The 16,019-nt window shown below is 51.9% G+C and overlaps 2 protein-coding genes across 11 annotated transcripts in view; one reads left to right on the top strand and one right to left on the bottom strand.

Moving 5' to 3' along the window:
• The window catches only part of FHIP1A (FHF complex subunit HOOK interacting protein 1A), a 311,586-nt gene extending 303,983 nt beyond the window's left edge, over positions 1-7,603 (top strand). For all 7 annotated transcript variants that reach the window (XM_055550636.1, XM_055550635.1, XM_055550630.1 and 4 more), the window contains 3 exons: positions 662-840; positions 1,238-1,376; positions 6,504-7,603. In XM_055550636.1, coding sequence (XP_055406611.1) covers positions 662-840; positions 1,238-1,376; positions 6,504-6,757 — 572 coding nt within the window. In that variant the 3' untranslated portion in view covers positions 6,758-7,603. The remainder of the gene's footprint in view (positions 1-661; positions 841-1,237; positions 1,377-6,503) is intronic.
• Positions 1-16,019, bottom strand: part of GATB (glutamyl-tRNA amidotransferase subunit B) — a 119,784-nt gene that overhangs the window by 2,848 nt on the left and 100,917 nt on the right. For 2 of the 4 annotated variants that reach the window (XM_055550638.1, XM_055550637.1), the window contains one exon: positions 13,471-15,193. In XM_055550638.1, coding sequence (XP_055406613.1) covers positions 15,017-15,193 — 177 coding nt within the window. In that variant the 3' untranslated portion in view covers positions 13,471-15,016. Of the gene's footprint in view, positions 1-13,470; positions 15,194-16,019 lie in introns of those variants that run through there. The other 2 variants (XR_008703594.1, XR_008703593.1) reach the window with 2 other exon arrangements.

The following is a 16,019-nucleotide window of genomic DNA, read 5'->3' as shown; positions in this document are numbered from 1 at the left end:
TTGGGGTCGCAAAGAGTCGGACATGACTGAGCGACTGAACTGAACTGAACTGACTGAATGTTTGCATGACAGCCTATATAGCATGAGGGCTTCTCTGATGGCTCAGTGGGTAAAGAATCTGCCTGCAATGCAGAAGACACAGGAGAAATGGGTTGAATCCCTGGGTGGGGAAGATCTGCTGCAGAAGGGAATGGCAACCCACTCCAGTATTCTTGCCTGGAGAATTCCATGGACAGAGGAGCCTGGCGGGTTTCAGTCTTGGCACTGTTGGCTATAGCCTGCACCATTAGGGAATGAAGAGTGCCATGTTTTAAAGCATTGGCAGCCCCAAGAGATACAGAAATAGGATGAAAAGTACATTTTGGTTTTAAAAATTAAATCACTGGTCATTTTGTCTAAGGTCCATGATAATTTTCAAAGTATTAAAACTGCTCACAGAGTCAAAATACTAGCTCCCAAACCACGGGTTTCTGCTTTGTTTTTGTGGCGGTGGTATGTCTTGTGGTTTGCTTTTGAGGCACCAGGCGACCTGGTCACCTCAGCCGCACTTGTCTGAACTTGATTTGCCCCCAGTGGCCCCGCGGTGTTCCCCCGACTCCTTGGTCTTCAGGAGAGACGGCCCCTGCGCCCAGCCGGCCCTGAGCCTCGTATCATTCCACAGGCCCGTTCATCAGCGTCGTCTTATCCAAGCTGGAGAACATGCTGGAGAACTCGCTGCACGTGAACTTGCTGCTCATTGGCATCATCACACAGCTGGCCAGCTACCCGCAGCCCCTCCTGCGCTCCTTCCTGCTCAACACCAACATGGTCTTCCAGCCCAGCGTACGCTCCCTGTACCAGGTACCGCCTTGCCCCTGCCCTGCCCACACCTGCTGCCAGAGGCGTGGCTGATGCACAGGCCCCGCCCCCCACCCTGTGCGCCTGCGCACACCTGCTGCGGAGGCGCGGCAGATGCAAGGCCCCGGCCCGCCCCTGGTCCCCGGTCCCGCCCCTCTCCCCTGTTCTCATTTGCTCTCCAGTCCAGTCCTTTCACGCTGTTTGTGTGGATCATTCTAGACAAACTGAAGATTCGAAGCTTGTTTGATTTGATGTTTTGAGAGCACCACTCCCCCCAGAACACGCAGGCAGTTAAAACCCCATCGTTCCTGCAGTGGGGGCTGTGCCTGACAGATGTCTCGATAACTCAGAGCAGAACTCCGTGCTGAAGTATTAGCGTCATTAGTGCTGGTTTTGACAGGTCCTCGCGTCTGTGAAGAATAAGATTGAACAGTTCGCCTCTGTGGAGAGAGACTTCCCTGGCCTCCTCATACAGGCCCAGCAATACCTGCTCTTCCGCGTGGACCTCTCCGATCCGAGCCCCGAGACACCCACCAAAGGTCAGCGGGGTCCTCCCCTGTCCCTCCCTGTCAGCGGCTCCTGTTCCCCCAGCTTCCCGACTTGGGGTCCTGGGTGCTGCACCAGCTCCTGGATGCTAAAAGCATCTCAAAAGAAAAAAAAAATCTCAGAAAAGATTTCCGTTTTCACCCTGAGTGTCCTTAAACCAAAAGGAAGGTCTGCTCCACCCATACGCAGCCTGGTCCCACTTTGGAGGCTCTAGCAAGGCATTTGTTTTCCTAACGTAGGGTAGTTCAGGGCAGGACTGATGTGGGAGCTGTTTCTAGAATGAATGACTTGGCACACGTAGGCCAGAAAGAAGCCTTATGTGCATATTGTTTGGTTGGTGCTACCCCAAGGAAGGCATCCATTTTATTTATTATGTTTTCAGAGACTTTTGAGCCCCAAATAAATGTGCTTCAGGGCTCCAGAAGGTGAAAGCCGTTCATCTGGAGCAAGAGAAGTAAAATTTATGTGCACCTTAAACCTTCCAAGATGCCTTTCCATGGGCTCTGGAGGGCTGGCCGATCAGGTGGCACAGGAACCCGAGGACCCCTGCTGGCCACGGGGCCTGGGGAAAGGGCTGCCCAGCCTCTATTAAGCTCTGGTCACACAGATTTGACAACAGCTGTCTCTCTTACTGAGCTGGTTTCTGCTCATCTCCCTTGAGACAAGTCAGGCTTCTCTGTGGCTGGTGGACAAGAGAGAGAGCAGGGTTGTTGGTCTGGGCTAAAGCAAGTGATGGGAAACAAGATGTGGAGCGTGAAGCAGGAATGTAATTCAGAGCAGTGTTACACCACTGAGGGAAGCTGGGAAGGCCCGGCCCTCTGACGGCATGCCCTGGTGTAGCTGTCTGTTCTTGGTTACTTGTCTTCACAGGACTTAGGCCTCGACTCTCCAGTGAAGGTTTGTCTTCTGTCTCTCGAGTTCTTTCTGACTACAGAATTCAGGGTGTGAAAGGTGATTAGAACACTGCAAGACAGACTCTGAGAGAAAGGGAGCCCTGTGTCACTGGTGAAGTGAGGGGGAGGCTTCAAGCACGGGCCGTGGAGACGAGCAGGTGGCCAGTCTTGGATGGAGGGGAGCCCCCCTGTGGGAAGGTGGGCTGCAGGTTCCCTGCAGCCTCTGCTAGCCTCATGCCCGTCAGCCTGGTGGCTTGTCCCTCCTGGCAGGGGGCACGCTGCTGTGACTCACCCTGCGGGAGCGGTGTGCCAGTTAGCTTTTGTGCATAATAAACCACCGCAAAAGACCCCAGATACAGTGATCCCACATGCTCACGAGTCTGTGGTTGCCAGGTTGATCTGCTGCCCTGGGTGAGCATGGCTGATGCTGGCAGCACTTGCTCAGCGTGGCTGGGCATCTGGGATGGCCTGGCACACCGGTGGCTGCTGGCCGGGGTGATGGGGTGATGAGGGTCTGTGTTACTCATCATCCAGTGGGTTTGCCCTGGCTTGGCAGCTTCATGGCTGTCGGGTAGTGGCAGCAGAAGACGCAGTCTCTTGAGGCCCCAGATGGGGACCCCCCCACCTAACAGGTTGATTCTGCTGCATTCTGTCGGCCAAGCCACTGGGTCAGCTCAGCTGCAGGAGTGGAGCAGAGCCCCCGGCCCCCCGGATGGGGAGAGCTACGCGGGGTCATGGCCATGTGCAGCCTCCTTGAGCTGCGCTCCGGGCTTGGTCTTTATTTGTACTTCACAGTTTGCGAGGTGCCTTCAGTTTTCCTTTTCAGACAGCAGTGTGCAGTGGACATGCAGGGTACTGTTAGCTCGTTTTCATAGAAGGAGGCTGAAGGTATTGGCCCAGAGAGGTCGGCCAGGTGCCTGGTTCAGAGAGCCTGAGGGCTCATGCCCTGACCGGCCTCCTGGACCCACACAATCCTGGTGACGGTGGTGGGCTTGGGGTGGAGGGGTCCCTGAAACCCTGTGCTCCGTCCTGGCTTCAGACTGTGTGACGCGCTGGCTGCTGGATACATGCCCAGGGGCTCTTGTTCCCGCCTCATAAGGTGGTCAGTTAGGCAGCTGTGGTGGATGATTTCTAAGGCCTGTGACTCTCAGGGGACGTTGACTTGTAGGAAGCGTCTCTTGGGATAGAAGACTCCCCTTTGATGGAGTTTTTCAGATTAACCTCCTAATTAACCTCTTTCAGGTTAGCAAAGTGACAGCTCCCCTCAACTTTAAAAAGCTTTCAACTCACAGAATGACCAAGGTCTCTGTCCCTTGGACAAACTGACTCGTGTGTGATATGATTGCTTATAGACGAGACGGGCCTGGGAGCCTGGTTCTCACAGGGCCGCAGAACAGCGCGCGATCAGAATCCCGTGAGAGGCGCATACTGGGGAGTCTAGTGTCTGTGCTCCTTGTCTGACGCCATTGCAGAGGTGCAGGGTAACTCACTTCTCTAACTTCTCCAGTCTTCCAGCAGTATCCTGACAACCGTTTGCTGTGGCCTTTCAGACCCAGGGCAACAGTTTAGGAAGCCACTCCCAGTTCTGGCATTTACACTTCCTTTCCTTCCTACTTCTCCTCTGGGTGCTGTGCCCGCACACTGGGCCCTTTTCCAAGGGGTGTATGGTTCATGGACCCGCAGCCTGAGCTGCCCCATCACGCAGGCCCAGGTGAAACCAGCCTCCTCACTAACGCTTCGATCAGTCTGGGTGGACTTCTGTGCGGAAACAGTGTCACTCTTGAGACCCTTGGTCTGTGAGGCCCAGCCACTTGCCAGGCATTTCATGTTTCCCTCAAATACAAATTCCAAACCACAAAGGTGGTATTTTCTGTTATTTACGTATAGAGTCCTTTCACTGACTGCTACTTCTGGAAGGGGTCAGGTAGGTATTATTTCCATTTTATGGAAAAGGAAACCGAGCCATTATGTGACTAGCTGGTTGCCAGGTAGGGACCATAACTCGAGTCTCCTTGTTTTTGAGTTGAGTTTGACTCAAGGAAAGAACTGTGAGTTCCCTATGCTGCTGGGACAGAACCACCGCCAGGACTTCTGCTGGGCTTCTGCCTCCCTCACTGGGCATGTCCCCGCCTTCATCGGTGAAGACAGTGTTAATTCTTGGATTGAAGCTGGGTAAATGAGGCTTAGCGATGACACTTTTAAAATTCATGGCTCAAGCTGGATAAATGATCCACAAAAGCCCTTTGCGGGGAAAGAGTGAATTTGAAAGAGAAAGATGGAGATGAGGGAGTGAACCAGCTCCAGGGAGCTGAGGTGCAGGGAGCAGCTGACAATGGCGGGTTCCTCCCCTCATTCATTCAGCAAATGTCTGTTAGCTGTTCTGTGGATGAGTGTGTGTGTGTGTTGGGGCGGGGTGGGGGGGGCCATGAAGGACACAGTGTTTAGGGGCTCAGCTCTTAGGAACTTCAAAGTCTTAACAGAGGACAAAGAACAGAAACAGCACCACCAGGCTGAAGGGCCCTGCAGACCCCAGCTGGTAAATAAAATGAGTGGGAGGCTCCAACAGGGGGTCACTTCCAAGGGCAGGAAGCGCAAGTGGTTTATAGAGTCAGTGGCAACTGAACTGATGGCAGTGTGATGGCTGACACTTACCAAGAGGTCCTTGTGAGCATTATACCTGTTGACTCCATCTTGCTGTGAATCTGTGAGAAATGAGGACAGTAAAGTACAGAGAGGTAAACTACCTCGCCTGATGTCCCTCAGCCAGGACGTGGCCAAGTCTGTGCCCTTAACCACGATTCTGGTACCTCTTAAACCTGGTGAGCCTTAGGTGTGCGGACACGGGAGGGAGTGCTAGGTGGGGCCCAGCACACGCAGTGTGGGTCGGTCTGCTGCCCGGGTCCCATCTCCCTGGGAATCCCGGCCGGCCTCCTGGCTGGGCCCCGCCGCGTCGCTGAGAGCTGGGTGCTGTGGCCCTGGGGGCGGGTGTTGCTCGGGCGTGGCCCCAGGGTGGGGGCTGGCTGTGTCCCCAGGGACGTCAGCGCTCTGTCCTCACTCTCTTGTCAAGGCACAGTGTGAGTTTCTGCTGAAAAGCAGCAGCAGATTCTCAACAACCTCCCCAGTTCTTTATGGCATGAGCTGTGATAAGCTTTAATCTAAAAGGATATTTAAAGCAGTAGAGTGGAGGATTTTTTTTTAACACTAAAGACGATAGTAGTGAGATGTGGAAAGTACTATAAATGTCAGGAATTTTTAGTACCATAGTTAAGCAACACTCTGAGAAGAATGTTGAGAAATGGGGCTGAATTCTAAAAAGCAGCCAAAATAATGAAGAGCTTGAATATAATGATTTATAAGGAGTAATGAGTCTGTTGGAGAGGGGCGCGGAGGAAGACATAAATAATTCCTATCGATAGGAAGGCTGGAGATCTTCAGGAATTAAATAGGTAAGTTGAACCATTTTAATTGGTAAACTGATGCGATATGAAAATGCAAATCACTTGGATATACAAAATTTGGTTCATATCATCTTGGACGAACATTATTGAAACTGAGATTGAAACTCCTGGAAACCTTGCTTGAATGGAAGGTCCAAGCCACCTGCTGCTGCGAGATGCCCGTAGTAGTGGAGAGCTCCCAGTCTGGTCTTATGAGCATTCAGCTTCCTCTCCATCGTTCCAACCTCGAAAAGGCTTCATCCATTCTGGCCCTGGAGGCCGGAGCCCTGTGCCCAGGCCGTGGGCAGCATGGTGTATGTGACTCAGGCCGCCTTGCACAGCCCTGCGAGGTGGTCAGGGCTCAGCTGGCAAAGGGAGGGTGGTCACCCCGACCCCGGGAGGCATGGAGGGTCGGTGTCCCTGTTGTCCTGCGTCTTCACTTGGCTGACTCGGCGGGAGGAGACGCCTTTTCCCTTTGTCTCGCCCCAGGCGCAGAGGGTTCCTGATGAACCTATATTCTTGCCACAATTCCTGCTTGTAGAGCCTCATATGGGAATTAGGATAAAACTCTCATTACATGCCTGATGCTGGAGCTGATCTGCTGGGTGGATCTGAGTGTCTCAGAGGGAAGTAGAGGGGGGCTCTTCAGACTGCAGTCAGAGTGGGAACTGAACATCCGCACCACCCCCCCCCTCCCCCCGCCCCGGTTCTAGCACACACACGTCACTTAAGGGCAGACAGAAGGGCTCCCGGAGGCTCTTCACCATGGCTGCCTGCCTTCTGGTTTCAGATCCCGTTCAGGATGCCTCCAGGACAGGAAGCGGCAAGAACTTTTTGGATGGCCCCCCAAAAGTGCTTCAGCCTTTCCTGACGAACAGAGCCAAGGTGGCGGGGGCGCCCCCCAGCCTGCCCCCAGCGGTGCGGGACACCATGCTGGCAGCCGCCCTCTTCCCTGAGTTCCTGAAGGAGCTGGCTGCCCTGGCCCAGGAACACTCCATCCTCTGCTGCAGGATCCTGGGCGACCCAGACGACGCGTGCTGGTAGTCTGGAAGTCTGGTTCTGGTTTTCTGCGGTGTTAGTCTTGACTGAATGTTGAATGCAAAGCTGCTTATAGACATCTCTACTTAGAGACTTCCTGACGATACTTGATTTTGGGGGAGGGGGGCCTTCTCTGCACCTCCTCTCTCTCCAGCCACCAGGCTTCCCCACCTCGTCTTCCCACTAACGTGGTTGCTCCTTTGGCAGGCTTTCTGGGCTCCATTTTTTTTCCTTCTCAAGAGGTCTTGGTCCTTATCCTCCCATTCCTTAGAGTAGGAGCGTAGGTCCTGCCTTGCAGCAGTAGGTCACACCCAGCGATCCCCAGGGGTCAGTGACTTCTGAAGGTGCCCGTGCCAGAGGGCTGGCCTTCCAGCGGCACGCGAACACATGCCTGCCCCGGCTGCCTTCCGCATCGTGGCCCCCCTTACAAAGGGAGGAGTAAAGACGGAGCCCCTCTTGCCCCCAACACGAGCCCGGATCATCCGTCCTTTTGCGTTTTGCTTCCAACACTTGTATTCTGTCCAACACATGTTGCCTTACGGTGCAGGCAAATCCGCTGGTCTCCGCTCTCTGCCCAGGAAGTCAGGTACAGCTGGAGAGAATGTGGAATGCAGGGAAATGTCTTGTTGCTTGAGAGCTTTCTTTACTCACTGTATCACCACCTAAAACACTGAAAATAGCCTTATTTTAGTAAGATTTGCACACAATGAACTCTGCCTATGCAAACTGTTACTTTGGTTTTTAGGACTCTGATCAACCCTATGAACAAAGCGTGGTATCTGATGCTTATGTAAGAAGACAAGCATTGTTATTTTTTTAAGTGTTTTATGAAAAACTGATTCATTTGTGAAACTATCTCATGGTGGGTATTTTTGGGGAGTATGGAGTGGGGGAAAGGATAAAGATAAACTAAATACAATCGGTACAAACCTTGGTAATTATTTAAAAATCTGCTTTTTCTAATGTGTTGCACTTTGTAGAGAAACAGGGACTGCACAGCCTCTTTGGGAACTGGGATTTAAGGGCCAGCAGGTCATAGGGAGCCCCGCCAAGCCAAGTGCCTGCTGGGGCCTCGCTCTGCACAGAAACGCTGCCTTCTGAGTAATGGGGCTCATTAGACGGCCCCATCATGATGTACTAGCGCATCTCTGCTCTGCAGCCCACTCCGCCAGGCGTAATTATACTCAGAGCCTCGGTCTACTCCCACGGAGAGGGAGACGCACACAAAATAATTGTGGGCTAAAAAAAACAAGACCATAAACAACCGATATTCATGGATGTTATCAGGTTCCACTGCCCTGTTCTGTGTGCAGGCGAGAAGCGTGGACTAGGATGAGCTCTGTTTGGAAGGAAATTGGCAGCCCCGGGCCTCTGCTCCTTGTGGGTGTCTTGCTGAGACCCTGGCGGCAGCGCCTCAGGAGCGCTGGTGTGGTTTTAATCAGGCCCTAGTTCAGCAGGGGCATGAAGGAGAAAAGCGCATGAGATGCTGCAGAGCTGAGGCTGCCATTGTGTTCAGGGACCTTGAAGCAGCTCTGTATCCAAAGCGGGCAAGTCCCCCCGGGATGAAGCCCCTGGAGCGCTGGCTGGGGCCGGGTGGCTCCTCGGAGCCAGCCTCACAGTCCTCCGGGTCCAGGCAAGGAACCAGAGATACCGATTCGCTGTGCACCGACTTCCGGTTTGCCTGCCCGGCTGAAGGGCACACTGGCCTGCTCTTGGCTTCCCAGCGCCGACAAGTATTTGCACAAGTTTCCACTGGAAAAGAAAGCGTCTCGGAGGCGGGGAGAGAGGAGCGGAAAGATGGAGTTTCGGCTGTAATTTATTACCTTCCAGCTTTGCTTTGCATAAGTTATTTATCTTCCAGTTTGGACTCACTGGGTATATAAGATGCTCAAGTTGCCTCCGGAAGCCATATCCTTTAGCTTTCTGGTGTGATTTACACTTCTCTCCATCATCTGGTGATGGTGTGGAGTCTTTTTCTTGCTTTATTACAGAAAACTACAGTCCCCTATGTGGAAGGCGCCCCCTGGGGAAGAGTATGTATTTAAAATAGGTACTGAAGTAGACTTCGAGGAGGACGGAGGTGACCCAAGTCTGAGTGAGAGGCAGGAGGATTAACTCCTGTGGTGGGTGCTGGTAGCAACATGCCAGCCCTGTCTCTCTGGAGGCAGACACCAGTTTGGGTTTCTGGATCCACTGCAGCCCTCGACCGAGTGTTATGTCCAGGGTTTCTCAAAACAAAGTCAGAAAATGAACCTGGAAATACATTCGTGGGAACGGGTGAACTTCTGCAGTCGAGGGGGAACAGCCAGGTGGGCTGGGCAAGGATGTTTGGGGGTGGGGTGGCCGTGTGTGAGGGCACACAAGGCCGGAAGCTGAAGCAGAAGAGCAGCCCTGAGGAGTCTGGAGACACGAACACTGTCCAGGCAGACAGGGATGAATGGCAGTGGGTGGCAATGGGAATCCTTGCTGGGAAAAATCTTGGTACTGAAGTAGATGGACTTCCCGGGTGGCATTAGTGTTAAAGAACCTGCCTGCCAATGGAGGAGATGTTGAGACGCAGGTTTGATCCCTGGGTCAGGAAGATCCCCTGGAGAAAGGCATGGCAACCCACTGCAGTATTCTTGCCTGGAGAATCCCATGGACGAAGGAGCCTGGTGGGCTACAGTCCATGGGGTTGCAAAGAGACATGACTGAGTGACTGACCTCACACAATGAAGTAGAATATTCTAGTCATAAAGTAGCAGGTGGGATGTTTAGAAATCTCCTTTGCAATGAGATTGGGGAAGAATTTTGAATGATACTGGGCATGCTGTAAAATGTTTCCGCGTGGACGCTTTACCACGTGGCGGGCCCCCACGTCAGCTGCTGTGCTGCGGGCTGGAAGGCTCAGTGGGCACGGGCTTCGGTGCTGCCCAGGTTGGGGTCGCTGTGTCAGGCCCGGTGTCCCGGGCAGCAGAGGTGAGTCAAGTTCCTGCAGTAGCACGTCCTTCACTGAGATTCATATTCAGAGTCTGATCTGAAGTTCTAGATGAACTGGGTTTTGTGGTTCAAAGTATATGAGAGCGCTGGGATATTTTAAAATTGATTTTTGGAACTAGCCAAGTAAACGTTTTTAAAATTTTAAAGCAATTCCAGGTTGAGTTTAGCCTAAAATACAATTTTACGGACTCAAGTACAGAGTCCCAGACATGAAATGGCAGTGCTGGAGTAACCAATCAGAGATGTGTGGTTTTTTTGTAGGTATTTCCTTTTCCTGATATTTAGAGGAAATGGTCCCCATTTTACTTAGTAAAATACTTTGAGGTGCTAGGATTGGAATCAGTGTCTCCGTAACATGTAGGAAGGGGCTGTTTATTCCCTCGTGGGTCCTCAGGGGTACCTTTTCCTCAGCAAGTGGCTTTTCTTGAGGCCTGCCGCAGTGGTTGATTTCAAGCCATTAAGACATCCTGGGGCCAGGGTAATGGGGGAGCGCGTCCTCCTAGGTACAGAATCTAGAAACAGGACACGGTGCTCGGGGCCGAGGGTTGTTTTTTATGTCTCTGGCTCAGCCTGGTCGCGCAGTCCACGAGGCTGGGCTCCCAGCTGGGTTCAGAGGTTTGGGACTGCGGGTGGGCTGCCTGACCCGAACGTGGGTCAGTGTGCCTCGGCCGCTCTCCTACAGGAAGTGCGGCTGGGGCGGGGGTGGGACGTGCCACAGGCGGAAGGGTGAACGTCTGCAGTGCACGCCCAACCTCACGTGGGGGCGGGCGGGTCAGTGTGGTCACTAATCGTCAGCCACGCATTTACTGAATGGCTGGCACACTCAGCCATTTAAATGAAGGACATTATTGCAGGTCAGCTATTACTGCACCTGAAGTGAACAGCCCACTCACTGGAAAAGACTCTGATGCTGCAAAGACTGATGGCAGGTGAAGGGGGCGGCAGAGGATGAGACGATTAGCTAGCATCACCAACTCAATGGACGTGAACTTGAGTTCAGTGGACACCAAACTCTGGGAGATGGTGATGGACAGGGAAGCCTGGTGTGCTGCAGTCCAGGGGTCGCAAAGAGTGAGATGTGACTCAGTGACCAGACAAAACAGCGCTACTGCAGGTGCTGCCTGAAGGCACTGGCCCGCTGGGTGTAATCTGGCTCGCCCACACCCCAGCCAGCTGAGTAGTATTAGCTCTTCCTGAACAGCAGGCCTCTGTGGCCCAGGCTTCCGGTCATTGAAGATATTCTCGACCCCTTGCTTCAGCCATCAGTCTGTAAATCACACAACACTAATTCTCCATCTAAAACAGCCTAAGATAGAACACTGTCAAACAAGTTTATACTCTACTCTTAAATCACATCACGGAGGAAACATTTTAAGAAAATGGAGCTGGCTTTTCCCCCCACTTTTGAATGACCATCATAAACCTAAATGCTTTAGAAAGAGCTCTCGAAATACTAAGAATTGTTTCAGGATAACTTTGCCTCAGTAAATCCTCTCTATATTCAGGCTTTTAATTAGGCCATTCCTTGTTCTGGAGAACAGATCATCCTGGCAGCTCATTAACAGGATAAACAGGGCTCCGGTAAAAAATCTTCCTTGAGGCTTTGCGGGGAAAGTTCTTTGGCTTTGTACTTGCAGTCCTGAGATGGGGACCGGTTTTAGCTGAGCCTGCCCCTCCCTGCCCCCACGTCACTGTGTATTTTTTTCCCTACCGTCCCCCACAAGGAACAAGGCTGCCAGCAGCGCCCCCACACCCCTCAGGCATCTGGGGGGGACCTGCGGTTCACTGTGTCCTTTCCCAGCCTGACAAGGGTGGCGGCAGCTCTTGGGCCAGATTACGCATTTCACGGAGCCGAGGCTGCAGAAGTAGATTACGCGTTTCACGGAGCCGAGGCCGCAGAAGTAGATTACGCGTTTCACGGAGCCGAGGCTGCAGAAGTAGATTACGTGTTTCACGGAGCGGAGGCTGCAGAAGTAGATTACGCGTTTCATGGAGCCTAGGCTGCAGAAGTCTGTGCTGCTTGGGGTGGCAGCTGGCTTTTATTGGGACACGTCTAGAAAAGGCCCACCTGTAACAAGGCCCCATTCTGCCCTGCAGAGATATTTATAAGAGGGAACTTGGGGTTGAAGATGCTATTTAAATGATCTTGGCTAAGATGCTTGACTAAGGGAGGCAGAGAGAAGATTTCAATCAGATGCTTTCCATCTGACCACCAGGGATCAGCTCTGCTCACAAATACTCTGTGAATGCATTTGTCTAAAATCTGCTGAAGAGACATGGCAGCGATCTACGTGCTACTTTTGGGGGTGGAAAATGATGGCCTTTCCGTTAGATTTAGTGTTCTTTTTCCCCCAAATAGCCACTACGTAGGATCCTTGAAATGATGCTGCTGAACTCAACAGACATGAAAAATACAATTTAGGTGGGTCCTGGTCATATGCTATGTACTGAATGAGCCAACTCAAAGCTTTAGGAGGGTGTTTACCTGAAAAAAATTCATAGTCTTCTTCCAGGTTCTCACTAATTATAAAAAAGGAGGGGGGAGCTCAGCTAAAACATCCTTGCTGCTGCTACTGCTAAGTCGCTTCAGTCGTGTCTGACTCTGTGCGACCCCATAGACGGCAGCCCACTAGGCTCCTCTGTCCCTGGGATTCTCCAGGCAAGAATACTGGAGTGGGTTGCAACTTTTTTCCCTCAGGGTTGCCTACATCTTAAAAGATGGGAACAGAAGTTTACCTAGATGCAGAACCCTGGACAGAGTTAAGAAGCTCCTTCCTTGTCCTAGAATTTAAAAGCCCAGAGGTTGGAGGCACCCATCTCTCATACGAAAGGGCCCCCACAAAAGGCAATCTTTCTTGGTTCTTTCTTCTGGCTGTGAGATGTGGGGGATCTTAGTTCCCTGACCAGGGATCAAACCCACACCCCCTGCAGTGGAAGCACGGAGTCTTAACCCCTGGACTGCTAGGGAAGTCCCTGTCCATTAATTTAGTTTTAGAAATCTAGTGAACTTTTACTAAAAACGTACTCTGTGCCTGGTAGCATGCTAAGCCCTCCCCTCCCACCTGAACCAGCCAGCCAACCTGCTCCTCAGCCAGAGCACACACCTGGTACCTGAGCAGGTCCGCCGGGAAGCCAGTCTCCCAGCACGGCCCTCTCCCGGCCCACAGGTATGTGCATTCCAGTGAGAGACAGCGATCGCGGCACCTGTGGCGCCGACTCATCCATTTAATGAGATTTCCCCCAGAAAAGCGGACCACCAGACTAAACTCACACTCATGCAAAAATGCATTTAACACTGTATTTCGTTGAAGCCCCTTTTACAAGTAGAGCCACACGTTGTGAATTTCTTAGGGTATTACATAAAGACGTACTTCTAATCTCGTCAGGCTCCAAGTAAGATACCAGCTGTGCTTTTTTTTTTTCCTATTAACAGTTGTAACAACATAATCTGATTTTTTGGATTTTGGAAGTGAGCATTCAAGATAACGGGCAGTTGTCAGAGCTGGACAATAATCAGCAGAGATTCAGAGCTCCGTGTTAAACTGAGGCAACCGGTTTATAACACTGTATGTTTCATGTGGACGACACATTTCTGCTTCACTGTACCTTACAGTGTGCTCACCACCAAGGGCTGTTTCTGCCGCCGCCAGACAGCTGACCCCCTTTTACCCATTTCCTTCTCTCTGCCCCCCACCCTCACCCCAGCAATGGCATTTTTCTCCAAAATGATCAGTCCATAATACAGTTTACATATGACACGATATTATTGGTAAATGGTCTTCATTGAACTGTCCCCGCCACTCCCCAGTCCCATTCAAGTCAGCCCTTGATTTAAAATGATCTGCAAAGGTTGGCTAGTGCTTTCTGTAAAGTCTGATGACCAAGAAGCCAGATTTCTGGTGAAAATGGAGTTTGGAAAACAAAACTGAACTCTTACTGTTTCTTACAAAATCATGCTGCTGCCAGATTCCAGTCTCAGGAGCAAAGGGGTTGGGGGTCAGGGTTTGGGGACTGGCTCTGACTTTCTGTCTCGAAAAGTGGCTTGATGAGCAGTTTACTGTCAGGCCCAGTGGTTTTCAGAACCGTTAACAGGACCTGCAAGGGGCACACGGCTTCCCAGGTGATGTCACATATTCTCAACACGCATTTTTTACAAAGTAAAACCTTACCTCTTCATGCCTGTCTGAAATAAACCAGATGGCTCGTTTCCTTCCTGCCCCTGCTCTTCTGGCTGGGAAGGACAGTCCTCCCAATACTCCCAGTTAGGGAAATCCTGAGCCAGCGTCCACAACCAGAAGCGTGAACAGCTGAGGCGCTGGTGGGGGACGGTCTGCTCTTCTCTGGGTCCCTGCTGCCTCGGGAGCACCGCTCATGATGAAGACATTTGTCCTCTTCTCAGCACAGACAGAACTCAGTGTAAAGTCGGGGCTGCCAAAGATTTTGTGCTTTTAAAAATCAGAACTTGCAAACGTGGTCTTTCGCGCTGAGTCAGAGGTAACAAAGGCACGCGGGGAACACAGGGGCCCCCCCGGGCTGCAGAGAAACACTATTACTGTCCCGGGAATTGCGGTGGGGGGGGGCGTGGAGGGCAACCCTGGGAGGTGCTCTTATCTGGACCACAGAGACCTCTAAAGGTCACAATTTCCATTTACTAGTTTGTCCTCTTATTCTTCCCAGGCAAAACAAATCAGTTTAATGTTACAGCTTTTTTATCTCCTTATCAAACTTTTTGGCCTGAGGGTGGGGAGGGGGAGTTATCAATCAACTGCACAACTTTTGACATATAAGTTAATTTTTTATGTGATATTTCAGTATATTTTATTCATTAAATCTATTTGAAAACTGATGTTGTCTTTTTTATGGAGGAAAAAAATCCCTTATGCTCAGATCTCTGCTTTCTGGGATCCCAGAGCACTGAGTGAGCAACAACAGTTTTACTCAGTGGATGGGAGAATGCCACTACTTCATGGTATTAACTAAGGCTCACACCCTCCTCCCCAACCATGAGAGGTCCCCAAACAAAATACTGCATCCAGATCACCGTCTCTCTCCATCACTGCCCATCCCCAGCGCCTAGAATGATGCTGGGCCCAGAGGACGTGCTTACAAATGGATGAGGGCCCTGCAGAATGAGATGTCGTCCTAGGAGGTACAGCATCTGAGAGTGTGCGCGCTCAGCGTCACTGCGTTTCTCACCGTCGCCGCACCTCTCCTGGAACCCTGTGATGTCCATGAAGCCTTCGCGGAGGCGGCATCTCCAGGCGCAGGTGGGCAGGGCCCCGGACATCAGCTTGCACAGGCTTTGGCCGGGCCTTGGCAGGGGGACCCGAACCCGTCAGGATGAAGCTGCCTCTCCAGCACCTCCTTGATCGCTGTCGGGTCTGCTCGGCCCAGAGTCGCTTTTCGGACCAACCCGATCAGTTTGTTTATAGCTCTGGGGTTTCCCCTCTTTAGATCCATTACCTTTAAAAACAGAAATTGTTTTAGAGGGGAAAACAGAGACTCTTGCCTAAAAAAAATCCTTAATCAAGTTTGGGCTTACTGAAACAAATTTAGTTTCTTTTTTCTGTATTAGATATAAAATGAGAAGAGGACAAAGGGGAGAGGGTGACCTTTGGAGGCGGCTTCTGTGCTCCCAGCAAAGGAGGTACCTGATCCCTGGCCTCCTGATTAAAAGGCGCCGAGGGCTGCGCACCCAGTGCCGGATCGTGAGCGCCCCTCTCCCCAAACCCTTCAGGCTCAGTGGGCCCTCCTCCCCCAGCTTCCTGCCAAGAAGCTTGTTTGCTAGAAGGCAAATCCAGGAGATGGCAACGCTCCCCAAGCATCAGCCACCGCGTCAGGGTCGCCCGCCCGACCTCCTGCCCTGATCAGCACCGGCGCCTGCGCGGAGCTGCGCGCAGTGCCGCAGACTGAGTCTGAAATGAGAAGTGTCTTTATCAGCCACTCCAGATGAGGCTGGGAGATGGAGACTGCCGAGACCGCGTGCAAGCTCCTTTTCCTTATCGAGAGCTCTTCACAGAGCTGTTAGTGTCCCTGCAAGCTGATGAGTGGGTGGCATCGTTCTGAAAGGGAGGGTAGAAGTTTTTCCCCCACTGAAAAGAATCTCTGCACAATGATTAGATTTTGGAGGGGGGGGGGAAATGCACCTCATTTTAGTTTTTTTCTATTTTGTTCTCTGCTCACAACACAAAATGACTTGATTTCCAGCTCTGTTCCCGTGAAGGACTTCTCCATAATTTACAAATGATTTTCAAACCTTCTGTCTTTCCTCCCACTGCTCCAAGGCAGA

Source organism: Bubalus kerabau, chromosome 16 (genome assembly GCF_029407905.1).
Source record: "Bubalus kerabau isolate K-KA32 ecotype Philippines breed swamp buffalo chromosome 16, PCC_UOA_SB_1v2, whole genome shotgun sequence".
Lineage (NCBI taxonomy): Eukaryota > Metazoa > Chordata > Mammalia > Artiodactyla > Bovidae > Bubalus > Bubalus kerabau.
Note: the sequence above shows the minus strand (reverse complement) of the source record. Positions and strands in the feature narration are given on the sequence as shown.